This window comes from Scleropages formosus, chromosome 2 (assembly GCF_900964775.1).
Source record: "Scleropages formosus chromosome 2, fSclFor1.1, whole genome shotgun sequence".
In the NCBI taxonomy this organism is placed as follows: Eukaryota; Metazoa; Chordata; class Actinopteri; order Osteoglossiformes; family Osteoglossidae; genus Scleropages; species Scleropages formosus.
The window spans coordinates 35245857-35262127 of record NC_041807.1 but is presented as its reverse complement, the minus strand read 5'-3'; the positions used below and the strand labels follow the sequence as shown (position 1 = coordinate 35262127).

Here is a 16271-nt window from a genome sequence, read left to right as displayed (position 1 = left end):
AAGGAAGTGTGAATCAAAGTCTTGCCAACAGGAAGGGCAAGGTAATGAGAGCCACATCCCCACCCTCCAGAGAAACACATAAAAACACAAGCATGCACAGTAAAATGGTGTGAATGGGAGGGAAACAAAGAGAATCCTGCCTTAAGGTAGACTCATAATGGGAGAGTGCTCCCCCCGACACACACGCGCACATGCAGAGGAAGTGAATAAGTGCCTCTAACACTTCCTGGGTGGGAGGTCAGCCTTGAAGGTCGGCAGGGATCCTTCTCTGGTTTAATTATACAGGGAGGTGACAAAGGAGCCTCTGTAAGTGGACTCCCAGCCAATAGGCTCGTGGTTCTCTACAAGTGGACAGCTTGAAGGACTCAATTATAGCTTAAAATTAATACCTGAACACCGACAGGCTGAGGCAGGCCGCCCAACCCCCGCTGGGCTACATATAATGCAACGTATCATTGTGTCATTTAATAACACAATGAAGGTTTTAGCTTGACTATTACTCTGAGCGGAGAGTGACAGACTCCTGCTGGGAGATCACTCTTTCGGCCAGTAAAAACCGCCTCTCAGCGTGAGCACTGTCAAGGGTTATCAGCAGCTTCACCATTACAAAGATTACTTAAAAACCATTCAGAGGGGCCAAATGAAAAGCACACTGAAACACTGAATTTTAAAATGTCATGTTGTATTTTTAAATACAGCAGGGAAGAGAGTAGTTGGAAGGAGACTGTGGTTAGAGAGCTGTGGTCCTGCTATCTGAAGGTCCCCACTTTGAATCCCATTCCTGCTGTAGTACTCAGAACTGCTGAATCCCTCAATATTCAACAAGGTTCTCAAGACACATCTTGTTCAAACCTGCTTCTATCCAGATCTCCTACCTGGCCCACATTTTTAACATTATTCGGTGGTGTAAATTTGATTGTACAATTTTACTTCACCTTGGGCAAAAGAATCAGTTACATAATAATAATAATAATAATGACAAACGCTAATGATAAAACTGAATCTGAACCAAAACGTATTTATTCCTGAGTGCTCAGAACTTCTAAATGAAGAATAAGTAGGAAAAAAAAAAGTCAGGGCTGTGAGTTTGGCAAGTAGACACACCGGCAGCAGACCCATACAGTGTATCATAGGCAGCGCTACACGATTGGAGAATACGCACAACTCAGACTGGATGTTGTCCGTGAGACGGAAGAGCTGCTCCTGTCCATCTGCTTGGGTGGAGGAGAAGCATGGCAGCAGCCCTTGGGGTCCCTTACAGCAGCGAGGCTTCCGTACCCGCTGGATGCAGAGCCTGCCAGGAGAATGGGACGGCCATCACTGTAGTCACTGTCATCCTCATCAAAAATTCTGCTGCCATTGCTGTCAAAGTCATCACCATCATCATCAGCAGTGCCTTTACTATCAATATCATCATCATCATTAACAACACCAACACCAGTTTCAACATCAATATCAAAACCACAATCATTGTTTCTTATGACCAACACCATCAACACCATCGTCTAACACACCAGCACCATTAACAGCATATTTAATAGAATTTAATAGTACACAGGAATATCCATCACCTGATCTGCCCTCCTGGTCTGAGGATAACCTGGGGAACACGATTGTCACTGTCATCAATACCACAGTCTTCATCCGTCTCCATATTCATTATTAACTATTGTCTACTGTCAGCCTTTGCAATTTTATTCACAAAAATAAAGATTAGAATTGTTCAAACAATGGAAGTGAAAGCTAGACTTCGAATAGGTAAGACTATAAAACCATGGATTTCTTGGAACTGCGATGCTGGAGGAGACTTAAGGACACCATGGATGGCCAGGAAAACAAATGGATCTTGGATCAAATGAAACCTGAACTCCAACTGGAAGCACAAATGATGCTATCATAGTTTGGATGTGTCATGAGAAGACTGGATTTTCTCAATAAAAATGACAGTGCTTCGGAAAATTTGGAGGGAAAAATAAGAGGATGACCGGCAACCAGATGGATGGACTCAATCACAGTGACAATGGACACACCCCTTTCAACAACAAGGACAGATGTAGAGAGAACATTTTTGAGGCACTTCATGTGGTCAAAAACAGTGGACGGTGAATAAATGGCACTTGTCAATAACAAATCACAGATGAATTAAAATGAGATATGTATTTATCTACCATTTTAATGTTTTGGACTTGTAATATTTTCTCGACATTAGAGGAAAGAACATTCTGGGGATAATATATATTTTGCCAAAGAGCATAAACTCTGCAGCACTTTATGATTTGTATTACCATTTTGTCAAACACACACAAACACGGAGACGTCCAGAGTTACTGCCAATGCCTTTACAGACCCTGAAGGCAAAAGAGGGTACGAACGGGAAGATACAATTTCCATCCCAACGAGCACAATGCACAGCCCACATACACGTACAACGAGAGCGCACATGCAGGAGACCAACGCACACCACCGAAGAATAATACATCACAACTGGAATGCATTACACCCGACACTGTTCAAGGCAAATTTCACTGAGCTCCTCAGTCGAGATGATTTCCATCCGGCAGCATCAGCAGAAGGTTGTGTTGGTCTCTGGGAAGCGGCGAGATGTTTCCCTCATATGGGAAGAATTTACGCAGTACGTTGAAGGCACCTCTGTGTCGCGGGCGCACGGCCTTCACAACGCTTCCTACTGCTGATTACAAGCGGGTGGATAACCTCAGCATTACAACCACAAAAGTCGGCGATAAAACTGAGGAAATTGCTCATGAAGGACACGAGTTTAGCAAATGTCACACTGAAATTTCTCCACGTTTGATCTCAGCGGATGCTCTCTTCTGAAGCTGACCGAAATAGTTTATTTGTCTTATACAGTCTAATTTTTATTGTTTGTTTCACTCTACCCAGCCATCCACCAAAACTTCTGACTCGTGCAGACATTTGCGAGGTCCGTGTGGGACTGAAGAGAAAACAGAATTTTGTGGAAAACATTGCCTGACCCTGAGCACTCTTGCCAGGAGAACGGTTGATTCCCTTTTCCCACTAACTAATTTAATCAGAAGCATGTTAAATTCATGGCCAGATGTGCACTGCAAAAAAATAAAAAAAAAAATCTATCCGGCTAACCTTACACTGGCATCTGTGATACCACCAGGCTGCTATTTTCAGATGTCACGTTCAGTAACATCTGTCTTGTTGAACGGCAACTTTAATGGGAAACGGGGCATGACATAAATGAAAATAATAAATATTAAGCTGGGAACGCTGTCACGGTATTGGTCCTCCATGTTTCCAGCTACCTGAGCCTAAGACGGTGTGATGCAAGGAGGGTACATAGAGTACATTGAACGATTTTTGAAAGCTGCACTAGGTCTTGGGAATTCTCTTACTGATATTTTTAATATTGATTTCTCCACTGATGTATGGATGAGTGACCCATTGTAAGTAGTGTATGCAGAAGTGTTAGTCACCTTGGTGAATAAGGTGTGTGGGCTAGTAACACTACATAGTATTCGTTGTAAGTCGCTTTGGAGAAAAGCGTCTGCTAAGCAAATAAATGTAAATGTTTACGAGTAGTGGGGGCGCGGTGGCGCAGTGGGTTGGGCTGGGTCCTGCTCTCCAGTGGGTCTGGGGTTTGAGTTCCAACTTGGGGTGCCTTGCGACGGACTGGCGTCCCGTCCTGGGTGTGTCCCCTCTCCCTCCTGCCTTGCGCCGTGTAGGCTCCGGTTCCCCACAACCCCGTATGGAACAAGCGGTTCAGAAAGCGTGTGTTTGTGTGTGTGTGTGTGTGTTTACGAGTATGTAACGTACGACCAAAACATGAAAAGAATCCAGGGCTTCTGAGAATCTGTGGTTATTGAAATCTGGGAAAGCACACAGCTATGAGTTATTGAATGGTGTTAGCATCGTGAGTATCAGCAAGGCAAAGGCAGCACTGAGGCTTTGGCATCATGTGATGTGCACGCCGGAGGGCAGTGCCACGTTGGAATGGGCGGAACTCTCACATCTGGATGGGAGTCTCATTAGGACCAATGAGATCCAGATGACAGGCGAGGGCAGCCCTTTACAGAGGTTCACCTCTTTTCAGACACAGCTGCTACAGATCTGCACTAGGGGGGTGGCAGCAGGGTGTGATGGGATGGTGAAGCTAGGGAGGGGGCAGTAAATAGGGTAAGGGGTTTGATGCAAAAGACTGGTGTAGACTATACTTCAGAACTGGTCTGGGCAGCTGGAGCACATCCCATCTTTGGACATGCCATGTAGAGGTGGCCTGGGGAAATCTGCACTGTGGAAGGCTTAGGAGGTGGCATACTCAAAATAAAAAAAACACATGACATTTTAAAAGTTTTAGTGACATTTTTAAAAACAGAGGGCAGTGGGTGGGATAATGGTTAGAGCTGTCACCTTGCAAATGTAAAATCAGGGTTTGAATCCTACAACCTACTTTAGTAACCTTGATAAGAGGTACTTTCCCTGAATTGATAAAAGAGTAAAAATTAACTAGTTATATAAACAGGTAAATCATTATAAGTAGCTAAGTGTACTGACATTGGTTAATAAACGTTTAATAAATAAAACATGGAGTTTCTAAAACAAGCAAGTCACAGGTCAAACACAGATTGCTTGTACTGGTAGGAATTCAATTAATTCATGTTGAAAATTATCAGCATCAACTCAAAACAACAACTCCATCTTTGAAGCCTTCACCAAGCCGTCAATGTAAATCTTAACATTAATTCTTAACGCTATCTTAAAGAGTATTGTAATCATTCTATGTAAATAACAAAGATCTTTACCTCACTTGATCAGGAAGGAGTCTCTGCACCTTTTCTGTACATTTATTTATTTAGCAGACGTTTTCCTCCAAAGCAACTTCCAGTGAACTCTGTGTAGTGTTATCAACCCATACACCTTATTCACCAAGGTAACTTACACTGCTAGATACACTACTTACAATGGGTCACTCATCCATACATCAGTGGAACACAGTCTCCCCATCACTCACACACTATGGCTGAACCTGACCAGCATGTCTTTGGACTGTGGGAGAAAACCCATGCAGACATGATGAGAACATGCAAACTCCACACAGACTGAGTGGGGATTGAACCAACGTCCTCTCGCACCACTCAGGTTTTGTGAGACAGCATCGCCACTCGCTGTGCCACAGTGCTGCCCACTGTAACCATACCCCCTCACCCAGTGCCCCTTACTCAAGACTTGGGCAGAACAATAGGGTTCAACCTGAGGGCACTATGAGGCCTGGAGCTGGGCCAGGTCTTTGTCAGTGACTACAGCAGCCTTCCTAGGGGCAACCAGAGTAACAGGGGGCTGTTTAGCACTTTAGCATTGCTGGCTTTGGGACCATTCAAACTGTGCCAACTGGCAAATGGGTGAGCCCACCCCCCATACACATATCAAGCCTTCTCCTTACCATTACAGATAAAGGTGCCAAGATATGTGATTCTGTCTGAACACATCTTCACCTAACCACACAGGATTCTTGGCAAGGGTTTGGCTTTTGTATTTCAACATCTCCACATCTGAGTATTGAGTCAAGTCCAAAGCCACATGACATGGCTTACCATCCTCAGTAGCCCGGTTTTACCGCAAAGTCTTTCAGAAGTCATCTATCCGCTTGAGTTCAACATGAGGGCAGTTCCAATCAACGCTGTCCCCATGTGGAACATCAACACAACAAGAGCTCTACATAATATCCATCTACATGCTTGCCTGGCTGCCCCCCAGCAATTCTGTAAGCGAGCTGTTGCTTTCAATTAGGAATGTTAAATACTTTGGTGAAAGGATAAATGGAATGGAAAGGGGCTGTACGCAGGGGGGCGATGCCATTTCAGCTGAACCTACGTCTCGCGGGGGAGTAAACTTCCATGCTTCTTGCCTTTGTTTTCTGGAGTGTAATGGAGAGGGTTATGGACAGCTGCCGGGACCACATGGATCTGGGTGGGGTGGTTAGGTGAGGGTGCTGTAGAGGGAGGGGGGTGGGTCAGAAGCAGGACAGCAAGGCACCCCCACCCACAAGCCTCACTTCTCATCTGCTTTTCATTTACTTGTTTGTTTCCTGTTTGCGAGCGTAGATGGAGGCGTGTGTGTGCGTGGACTGGAGGGAAGACACGACGCAGCCCGGCAGAGCAGAACGATGAAACAACGGATTGCGTAACATAAAGCGTTATTTTCAAGGTAAATTAGGTAACAATTAAAAAGCGTTGTCCCACACAGTTAATTCAAACAACTCCGGACTCCACAAGCACCGTGTAAGAGCACGACAGCTGGTACATCATTTCTTCATTCAGCACATCACTTCTAAAGAGTCTTCAAAGAATGGAGAAAAACATCTGAGAAAAGGGGAAAACTGATGATGGTGAAAGAGCATCTACATCGTGCTGCTGTCACAGATACAATAATGAATTAAAAGCCTAGCGGTTTCTTCCCAGCCCCATCATTTGTGCCTGTTTCTGCTGACACGATGTTGATATGAGAACATTGTGCAAATAATCAACGATGCTGTCTGGCCGTGCGTTTGCTCGCCTGTGAGCACCTGACTATGTCTGAGACTCTGTTAAGGCTACAATTCATGTTTTCTTACGTTCTGAAGACATCTCTCTTCTTAGAGTCCTTACAAAGGTCATATACTTTCACAAAAAGACTTAAGGGGATTTTTAAAACTTAAAAGATAGAATTCTAAGTCCGTAGCTGGTGTAGTGGTTAAGGTTACTGCCTTCTAATCAAAGGACATGGGTTCAAATCACTCTCCTGCTGAAGTTTCCTCGATCAAGCTACCTACACAAATAAAGATTACCAAGCTGTATAAAGAGGCAAATCATTGTAAGAAGCTTAGTGTACAAATGCAACACCATAACTCACCAGAAAATGTGTTCTTGAGTGCAGCTGGGGTGGGAGTAATAAGTCTGTCCAGTAGGTTTTTTAAAAAAAGAAAAAACCTGCATCTCTGTATTGTGTTTGTCAGTGTGATAGGACTCAGTGCATTCTATGTGAAGTCCCCCACCCTCCTTTGCATACCACACTCTTCAAGTAATATAACTTGTTTTTCTTAAATGTCGATAACAGTTCAGCCAGTTCCAAGACGCCCTACTCTCCTCCTCCCTCATGATCTGCGATGCAGCACGAGACAGTTGTGCTATATGCCGGTCTCAGTCGTACTGTCTCCTTGAAAAAACTCGATTAGAGGGCAGCTTTGCCCACGCACCGCACATACTGAGGGCCACCTTTACAAAGCTGGAGGGGCTCGTGTAACACAGCCGCGTCAAGCTTTGTGACCCCTCGACGAGGCCAAGGTCCTTCTGCACACTGCACAGGGGTCCTATTTAATGGGTCTTGTGTGCGTTTCCTGCCTGCGTCAAGAATGAGCTTTCACCTTGCAGCCCTGAAGGAGCGTCCACGTTCGCCGATTGCAGAGACACGCTCACCGAACGAGCACCATGTGTATGCTGACCTTGTGCTGAACCGCAGCTCTCCACCTACCCAGCACAATGCAGCACAATGCATGTTGTTCCCTTATGCCACCCGCAAATGGGATTCGGCCGAGAGCAGCTCAAGCACTGTGCAATAATATGAAAGGACATCCACCTACGGGCGTAAGGAAGCCTACGAGAATGGCAGGTTGGAATCTGCTCAACAAAGGCAGCACAACGAGTGTTATGCTATGAGTACAACTGCTCAGAAAAAGGGCATGTTATTTATCTTATCGAATGTACTACCGACTGACTTTCACAAAATTATGGCCGTTTTTTAATAGAAAACTTCTTAACCGAAGAATGAATGGATGATGATGGTATATTATTTAGCCATATGGGTGAAGCCCAAATGGGACTTCCACGTTACAGATTATACACTTTAGCTTAGAATTTGCACAGTTTACAATCAGTTTCCCCCCCACCCCACCCCACATGCTAGTTTGCCCGACACTAAAAACTGTGAAAAGCAGTACATGTCGATGGTGGAAGCTCTCAAACCTGTGGTTGCTAAGGCTGGCCATATCCCGAACGGTCTGGGCAGTCTCCGAGGCGAAGTCGAGCGCCCCGGCCACTGGTTTTGTCACAGTGCCCACCAGGCCCTTCCCCAGTCCTGAGAAGAAGCCGCTGACGCCCCCCTCTGTCTTCACTCCTTCCACTGTAGATGTGATGACGCTAGTCAGGCCTCCTAAGATACCTGTAACACAAAAACAGACACTAACAACTGCCATGTTGGATCCATTACATTAGCAGTTTCGTTACCAGAGAAGTGAGCCTGCTGTTTACATGTTTGAAAAGTACATAAACTGCACAGCTCTAATACTAATATCGTGATAACAGCGTTTACTTTATTTATTATTTTTAAAATATCAAATATCTGCACCCCACTCCCTAATTCTGTCTGTACCATGGGCCAGTCCGTGGATGCCTGCCACCAGATGCTCCCCGCTGGTGGCACCGTGGTACCGGATGTACTCCCTCTCGCTCTGGTGACGGTTGTCCATGGTCTTCCCCAACCCGTCAGACAAGGTTCCAGCAAACTAGGCGAGAAATAACTTAGATCACAGAGCGCTTTTTAACTCAAAGTGCATAATGTTTGAGTTCATTATGAGCTGCATGTCGCTTTGGAGAAAAGTGTCTGCTAAACGAATATATGTAAATATCAATGGCCGGTGCTCCGCATGCATAGCCTCTGTCTAGAAACACAGCACAAACTGGGCTGAACTGAGGACTCAAACTACACAAAGGTTCATCCAAGCCCTGCGTGGCATTCTGTGATATGGTTACGTAGGATGTTCGTGCACAGTTCAGAAATTCTCAAGATATGCACATAGCTTCTAAAGACTGTGTTTGAGAAAACTGCGCAGGTTCCACTACATTTCAAAGCCATCACTCACAACAGTCCTTCCGAATGACAAGAGAACTTAGAAATTAAAGGCCAAAGGACTGATGACTCAAGAGAGTGGCATTAAATGCAGTAGTCCTGGTGTGTTAGGGGTGCTTCTTCACCCCAATTTCCATGGCCACAGACTTTAACAAGAACTTTGCAAACCAATTATTGTCTAATAAAGTTCATTGCCCCCTTGAAGTCCCCCCCCACCCTTGTCCGTATGCAGGGGTGTGGGATTTTCTGCCTCATCAATGATCTCCAACCCAGGGCTTCCTGGAAATGCCTGGTAACCTGCCGTTCCATACTCAACAAACCCCATGTGCAGAGACTGAATGACCCTCATTCGTCTCAATAAAATGCCTAATGTTGGCAGTCACTCTCAAACCTCCACAGCCCCTATAAACTCAATAATACCAAGGAAACATCTTCTGAACATTTTCAACGTAAACATCCATGGGACAATCCAAGTGAGATGGATTACACATCTCAAAATTCAAAATTGAATGAAGGGGAAAAAAAAAAAAAAAAAGAAAGTCAAAGCCCCTGGATTTTTTAAAGGATAGTATCCAGGGAGATGAATGATGCCAACCTCAATCATTCAGTACCACGTGAAATACTCAACTTAGAAAGCTACCAGAGACCCTAATAACAGAGATAGGAGAACACAACTGAATGTTTAACAAAAAATGGAAAGAAAGAAGCTTTTTTTTTTTTGTTCCCCTTCTTTTTCCCAATGGTAAATTTGATTCTGTTCCTAAGGACACTTAAACTAATCTTAAACTGTATGAAGCAGCAACATCTCACACAAAAAAAATACAGAAGCTGTGGAATAATTTGTGTTCCTCCACAGAAGAGAGATGTTCCCTCTAATCTGTTTATGAAATTCAAAATATCACAACCTTCCTTTTGTTAATGTTGAAGAATGATACAGTGATTTCCCATGGTGCATTAACCACAACAAACAAGCAGGCAGTTCATACTATGTATAGACCAGTGCGTGAAATTCTATACATGCAATCATGTTACATGAATCCAGAATGAAAAGCCTCTGAAAGCCCAGTGGGCAGGTGGAGAGATTTATGTCGAGGGTTACAGGGGCACTGAGCAGTTGTGAGAAACCCGTTTTTATAGTTTTACTGTTAAAAACATGCGGATATTCTGGCATAACAGTTTTCAATGAGTATTTCTTCCAGCTGTACAAGATATTTGACGGTGATTTGTCTAGCGAATTGCCTTTTCACCCCGTTCCCAGGCCTGACCTGATGGTGCCCCGAAGGACACGCCCCATCCCACACGCCCCGGCAGCCGTGGCAGGTGCCTAGAGGGAGTGGGCGTGTGTTACCGAGGGCCCGCGAGAGGCCTCCGCCGGAGCCCACGCGCTGTGTAAACAGACTCTTGCCGCACCCTCGGCGGGAGCGAGGCATGAACTTGGGATGACCCCTGGACGCCCGAGTCCCTGGTGAGTTCATCCCGAGGCCACGTCCCATTCTTTCCACATCCTTGTTGTTCTTTCTCTTCCCCCGCCACCTCTTCAGGAAACTAAACCAATACACTAACCAGATCAGAGCCTCCAGCGAGGGAGGAGCGGGACATGAGAATGCTTTCAAGTTTACAGCCCCCCTGCTGCTGATAACACCCCCCAATTCAAAACCGTGTGCAGGGGTCTTATATGTCCTTGTGCACCAAGGAGAGATGGAGGAGGAAAGTTTGAATGCATAGTGTAGAAAATCAGAAAAGACATCAGTGTCTCTGGTGGAAACTCTCAATAAACTGGAGGGTTATCCAAGATAGAGGGGTATGGAAGATGTGACTCATCCATACCATAAAGCACATGTCTTGACCCTCTTCTTTTCTCTGACTTGTTCGTTTGCCTGGTCAAACAACATCCAGCTGCCATCCCACATGTGTAGAGGCAACGTGTTCAGACATCATATATGCGAGGTACCTTTGTGTGCACAATGAATGGCTTAAAGCATCAAGTGCACAAACTGGAGGACATCTCAGATGTACAGAAGGTATCAGTTACTGGGCTGTGGGGAATCAAGTGAAAGGAACAGGTCGAAGTGATGAAATACTGAAATGCAGCTTCGCTTTAGCAGAAGGCCTAATGAAAAGAAGCAGACATCGCGATACCCAAGCTCATAAAAAACAGGTCAAAACAGCACATTCTGCGAAATCAACAACAGGAGGAAAAAATATTTATTCTTGTCTGAAAAATACCTGTTTTAGGTAACAAACACAGTTTATCTTTTACAGTTCTGGAGAAATTTTTTTTTATATAATTACTCCATTTTCTTTAATATTGGCAAAAAGTTTTTTTTAGGAAATGCTAAAAGTTGTTTGCATGTTGAAGCAACGAGGGATATTTTATTTAGAATCATAAACTGTTTTGTTGAGTGCAACGGAAAAAGACAAATCTACTCCAGTGACAGGCTTTACCCGAAATGGAAGCCACAGGGAATGAACCCATTTTATTTTCCCTGAGAAAACTTCAGAGAGGTCAGCAAAAGAAACGCAATCCAGATCTTTCAACAGACAAATGTCTTCAAGGCCAGTAAAGGAAGATTGTGCAAGACCCACATGTCCTTCAATAAAAAGAGTTCTTTATTCCAGCTAAATAAAGATCAAAGATCAAAATTATGTAAAACACAAACTCCTTCCTACAGTCAACACGCTTTTCCGAGATCACATTTTGCGCACATCTTTCTTATTAATTTGGAAATACAAATATCAAGCATTTCAAAGTATTGCAAATCCTCGACATATTTTAGATTAAAGATCGGAACTGAAGCAGCCATTAGTGGGGTGGGAGGGGGGGCACTAAACACTTTACTGGAATTTACTGGTAGTAAATTCGCTCAAGACTAGACAAGAGCCTTGATAGATCTTTCCACCAGACCTGCTGGCTAGCCAAAATTGCTGCCATTTGTAACTTGTGAAGGATAAACCAGCTTGAAGGGAGAAAAGACAAGGAGGACAGAAAAGAGGAGACGCTAAAGTGGGAGCTGGGGATAGGTGGTGGGTCTCTGAGGAGCCATCGGGCCCTCGGACAGTCGCCCTGCATTGAAAGATGACCACCACCGCTGAATGCTGATCGGGTACTGGTGTCTAATGGTGCAGAAACAGAATCATAACACTGCGATAACATAAGGCAGACCCTGTCTGCCCCTCCAGTCAGACCACCTGTCATATATGGGTCCCGCAAGAATGCGTCTGAATTTTTCTCAGCTGCCGCCCCGCTTCTCAGGAAGTTGTAAAAACACAACAACCTCATTGCGCCATCCCTGGCTGCCAGCAGCAGGGATCTGAAGGGTCACTCAGGAGCCCTTCAGACAAAACAAGTGATGTCTCGTCTCCAACTGAATAGGCAATAAAACACCTCTAGGGCTTCCTGTTTTGCAACGCAGCGAGAGAACCCAGGGTGCAAGCCAAACGGGCAGGTATTCATCTGCTTCTCAATGGCCCGTCAAGCACTCAATATGCCGTCTCGCCAATTACAAACGTGCATCTGCAGCCTGATGAAGCATGAGGCCATCCCTGTAGCGGCAGGGAACATCTGAAACCAGCTCTAGAGGCATTTATGTTGAGAGAAAAGCATTCCGCCTACCCAGCAAGGACAGCAAGCCAACGGAAGGAACATACCTTGGCAGCTGAATTGGAAACCCCATGCGTGACGTTACGGATGAGGCCGCTGACATTGCCATACTTGATGAGCTCAGACACGCCCTCAGTGACATCGTTCAGCAGCCCCATGGGGTTCCCCAGGAAGTCAACTGATCCTAGGATCTGGGCCGCCTGACTTATCAGCTCCTAGGAAAGGTGGGGGGTGGAAATCAATCCACATACAAAGATTTTTTAAAAAAAAAAAAAGAATGGGGATTACTAACTGCCCTTATCTTCAAAATTGTTTCCTTTGGCCTCCAGGAGGGACGACCGTACCTCTCTGAAATGCTTCAGGATATCATTGAGGATGATTTCCTGGGTCTCGTAAGGGTGAACCCGCGTGTAAGGGTACATGTTGATGACAGCGTCTTCAAATCGGATGAGTGGGAATCCCAGAGTTCCCTTTAGTGCCTAAACACCACAACAGATAACACTAACTGAAGGCTTGTCATATGCAAGTAGCGAAAGGTGGCTAGGAAAGAAATATGAAGGATTTCACGTACTGGAAAATTTCAAACAGTACATTTAGTCCAGAAATTAGTAATATTTTTTCTTTTGTTATAACAATCTTTGTATTACAAGCCATTATTAGTAAATGTGATGTATGAAAATACAATACCTCTGCTATAGTTTTGAAAAACTGTTTAGAAAAAAATTTTAGTTTTTAAAAAAAATCTAATATTAATTATTACACAACAAATCATTATAAATGCTGACAATAACAGGTCATGTGTTTCAGACACTACAGAGGAGGCAGATGGAAAAATGGAGTCCTTGCATCCTCTTGTGGCAAACAGTAGACATGGCCTCCAAACATACGGTAAAAGAAGGTAATCCCGCTAAATGAACCCCCAGAGCATTATGGCACTGTTGAAGTCATGTGTAACTGGTCTGGGGAAAATAGCGTGTGAGTAGATGACAGTACAAGGAGATGAAGACTGACTCAAGGCTGAGGTACCTTGAGGTCCAGAGGGAGCTTGTGGGAGGTGAACACGCTCAGCTTGACCTGGGGCAAGCTGATTTTCAGGTTCTCAAAGTAATACCGCTTGGGCGTGCCCCCATCCTCGCTGGCCTTCTCGTACAGGTTCTCATCTAACTTCTCCACCTCTGACAAAATGCCCACAGTGCAGACATCTCAGACAACTGTCAAACACAACCATCAGCAAGATGCACCTTGTGGAATCCTCACATAACCATCATGGAGAATCTGAAATAGAGGACTAAATGCTTCATGGAAAATGTTTTCATAGGTTCATGCGTTCTCTTTAACAACAGTTTCATAAAACACCAAGAAAACTTTTCACTGTAAATTACTGAAAGGACAAATTAAGAAGTTTATTCATGTTAACTGAACCAAAAGTTAGCTTGTTAAATAGATGTAAAATTGAGAGAGGCCATTACACTGCTTCCAGGTAACACAGGAGGACAATTACCTGTCTCAACCTGTCCGTAACCAAAGAAACTGAGTAGTTTTAGCAGGAGTTTCTCCTCGATGATGACCGTGAAGCGGCGCGTCGTCACCATCAGGTGCTGCAATCGGAGCAGACAGCATACAGGTTAAGGACCTGGACCAAGTCCCAAGGAGGAGGGGTCCTGCTGTAAGCTTTAGCTCACCTTGAAGAGCTCTGTTAGCATAAGGCTGCTGGGCACCTTGACGGCATTGACCTGCAGGGCAGGGCCCACGTCTCCTGTCCCTGTACCCTCGCTAGAGCTGGGGGTAACACACAGAACCACCGGATGGGTGGTGCCCAGCAGCTGATTGTCCACCTGTCAAGGTCAGAGAGAATGCAGCAGGTTAGAAAACAGAAGAGCCCGACAAACCTTGATTGAGAGTGATGTCTCCAATATTATTATAATTACAAATGCATGTTTGCATTTTTCTTAAAGATTTTGCTATTATAAAGCTCTACAAAAATGGTTTCTGTATTTTCAAATGACTGTTCTCTGTCACTACTTTGTTGTATGTATGCTGCTGTAGTCTCGCACAATTCCCTTAAGGGTCAATAAAGTATCCATCCATCCATCCATCCATCCATCCATCCATCCATCCATCCATCCATCCATCCATCCATCCATCCATCCATCCATCCATCCATCCATCCATCCATCCATCCAGTTGGGGGTGTCTTCCGTAAGGGGGAGAGGATCACAAATATTCAGTTTACCACTCCTGTCTGTTGGCAGCTCTTCAAGTGAAAACAATTTACACAGCAGACTCCCACCTTCACAACTGGGGCCTTTTAATATACATCCCAGCACCCAAAAAAGTGCCGCAAGCTCAGTGAGGAAATTAGTTTTCACAGTAAATTTGAGCTATTAGTACATATTACAGTTACACCAAGCAGGAGGACAACCTTAGTTCTACCTATAAAACATGAACGGTCTTAAGGAAATCTGGCCTGGGGAGGTATTTTAAAAGAAAGCAACGAGTCACAGCACAGCGTATGCTATCTTTGAAACCAAAAGCAACATAATTAAGCCTAAAACCTACTGGCACCAATTAACCAGATGGTTTATAAAGCAATGCTCAAAGCTAAAGACCATACTCATAGAGAAGAAAGGTGCATCAGCACATTACCTGGATGTTCTGCACGCTGAGCTCCAGAACCTGGCTGGCGGCTGTGCGGGTGAAGTGAACGGTGATGCCAGACAGTGTGGCAAAGACGAGCTCCTCAGGAAGCTTGTTGACCAGTGAGAGGCCCACCCCTTCGTGCAGGTTCACCAGCACCTAGGTGATATGCAAGCAAAACACACGCTCCGTGGAACTGCATCACCACTGGGGTCTACACCTCAGAAAATACTAGAATAAGTTTACATTTTTCACTCTTGCCCTTCTAGAAACATCAATTTAACCACAGTCATACAGATGTTTGGCTGAAGCTTGAAGAATTTTCAGAATGAATAACCACAAAATCGACAGGCTGGGATATCAACGTACCTCCAGCTCCTGCTCTGGAAGGTTCTTCTGCTTGTTCTCCTTGCTCTTTTCCTCCTCTGTGCTTGGGGATATGCGGGCAGTGCGTCGCTGATTGAAGTCGCTAATCTAAAAACAACACTCGTCTATTAGTGATTAGCGCAACAGTCTATTCTGAGTAGCTTCCAAATTAGAATATAATGAAAAAGCCAAACTAGAAGGCTGTAAAAAGGAGTCCTTTCTCACCTGCAGGACCCTTGTGGGCCCGTCGGGCAGGACCTGCACAGACAGCACGCCTGAGCCAGGGCGCATCTTTTGGTTGATGAACTGCTGTGTGGGGGGAACATCCAGAAGACTCGAGTCTGGGCCGAGGACCACCTCTGCCCCGTCATACAACCCTGCAACCCCACCTTTCACCTGGAAGCGATGGAAAATGAGAGGGCAACACAGTAGTGAAGCCATTCGTTTTGGCTGTAAGTGATACAAAATGCAGGAAGCACCAGTTAAAAAGCACTGCAGTAGCAGGTAGAGGAACACAAGAAGGTCCACTGCACATCAGGAAGGGAAAAATGACTTTTTATATAGGTTCAATCCTTACGTGATGATGTCAGTTGACAAATATAGTAAGGAAAATGCAGCGCACTCTAGATAAGGCAGATCAAATTGGAGGACAAACTCTCCAACACGTGTTCTAAAAGGAGAAACTTTTTAAAATTAATTTTAGTATACAAGCACTGGGTTTTGTAATTCTTGTGCTGACACCCTTCTAACTTCACTGTGGATTAGAGGTAACTGAGAACTGATGGGATAATGAATGAAT

General features: G+C 44.7%; 1 protein-coding gene across 3 annotated transcripts in view; it reads right to left on the bottom strand.

The window, feature by feature from the left end:
- vps13d (vacuolar protein sorting 13 homolog D) overlaps nucleotides 1–16271 on the bottom strand; it is a 56982-nt gene that overhangs the window by 3360 nt on the left and 37351 nt on the right. For all 3 annotated transcript variants that reach the window (XM_029249959.1, XM_018750629.2, XM_018750627.2), the window contains 11 exons: nucleotides 15698–15868; nucleotides 15476–15580; nucleotides 15116–15265; nucleotides 14152–14304; nucleotides 13971–14067; nucleotides 13496–13644; nucleotides 12814–12948; nucleotides 12517–12684; nucleotides 8392–8524; nucleotides 7986–8181; nucleotides 1163–1294 (listed from right to left, as the gene is read on the bottom strand). In XM_029249959.1, the coding sequence (XP_029105792.1) occupies nucleotides 1163–1294; nucleotides 7986–8181; nucleotides 8392–8524; nucleotides 12517–12684; nucleotides 12814–12948; nucleotides 13496–13644; nucleotides 13971–14067; nucleotides 14152–14304; nucleotides 15116–15265; nucleotides 15476–15580; nucleotides 15698–15868 (1589 nt within the window). The remainder of the gene's footprint in view (nucleotides 1–1162; nucleotides 1295–7985; nucleotides 8182–8391; nucleotides 8525–12516; nucleotides 12685–12813; nucleotides 12949–13495; nucleotides 13645–13970; nucleotides 14068–14151; nucleotides 14305–15115; nucleotides 15266–15475; nucleotides 15581–15697; nucleotides 15869–16271) is intronic.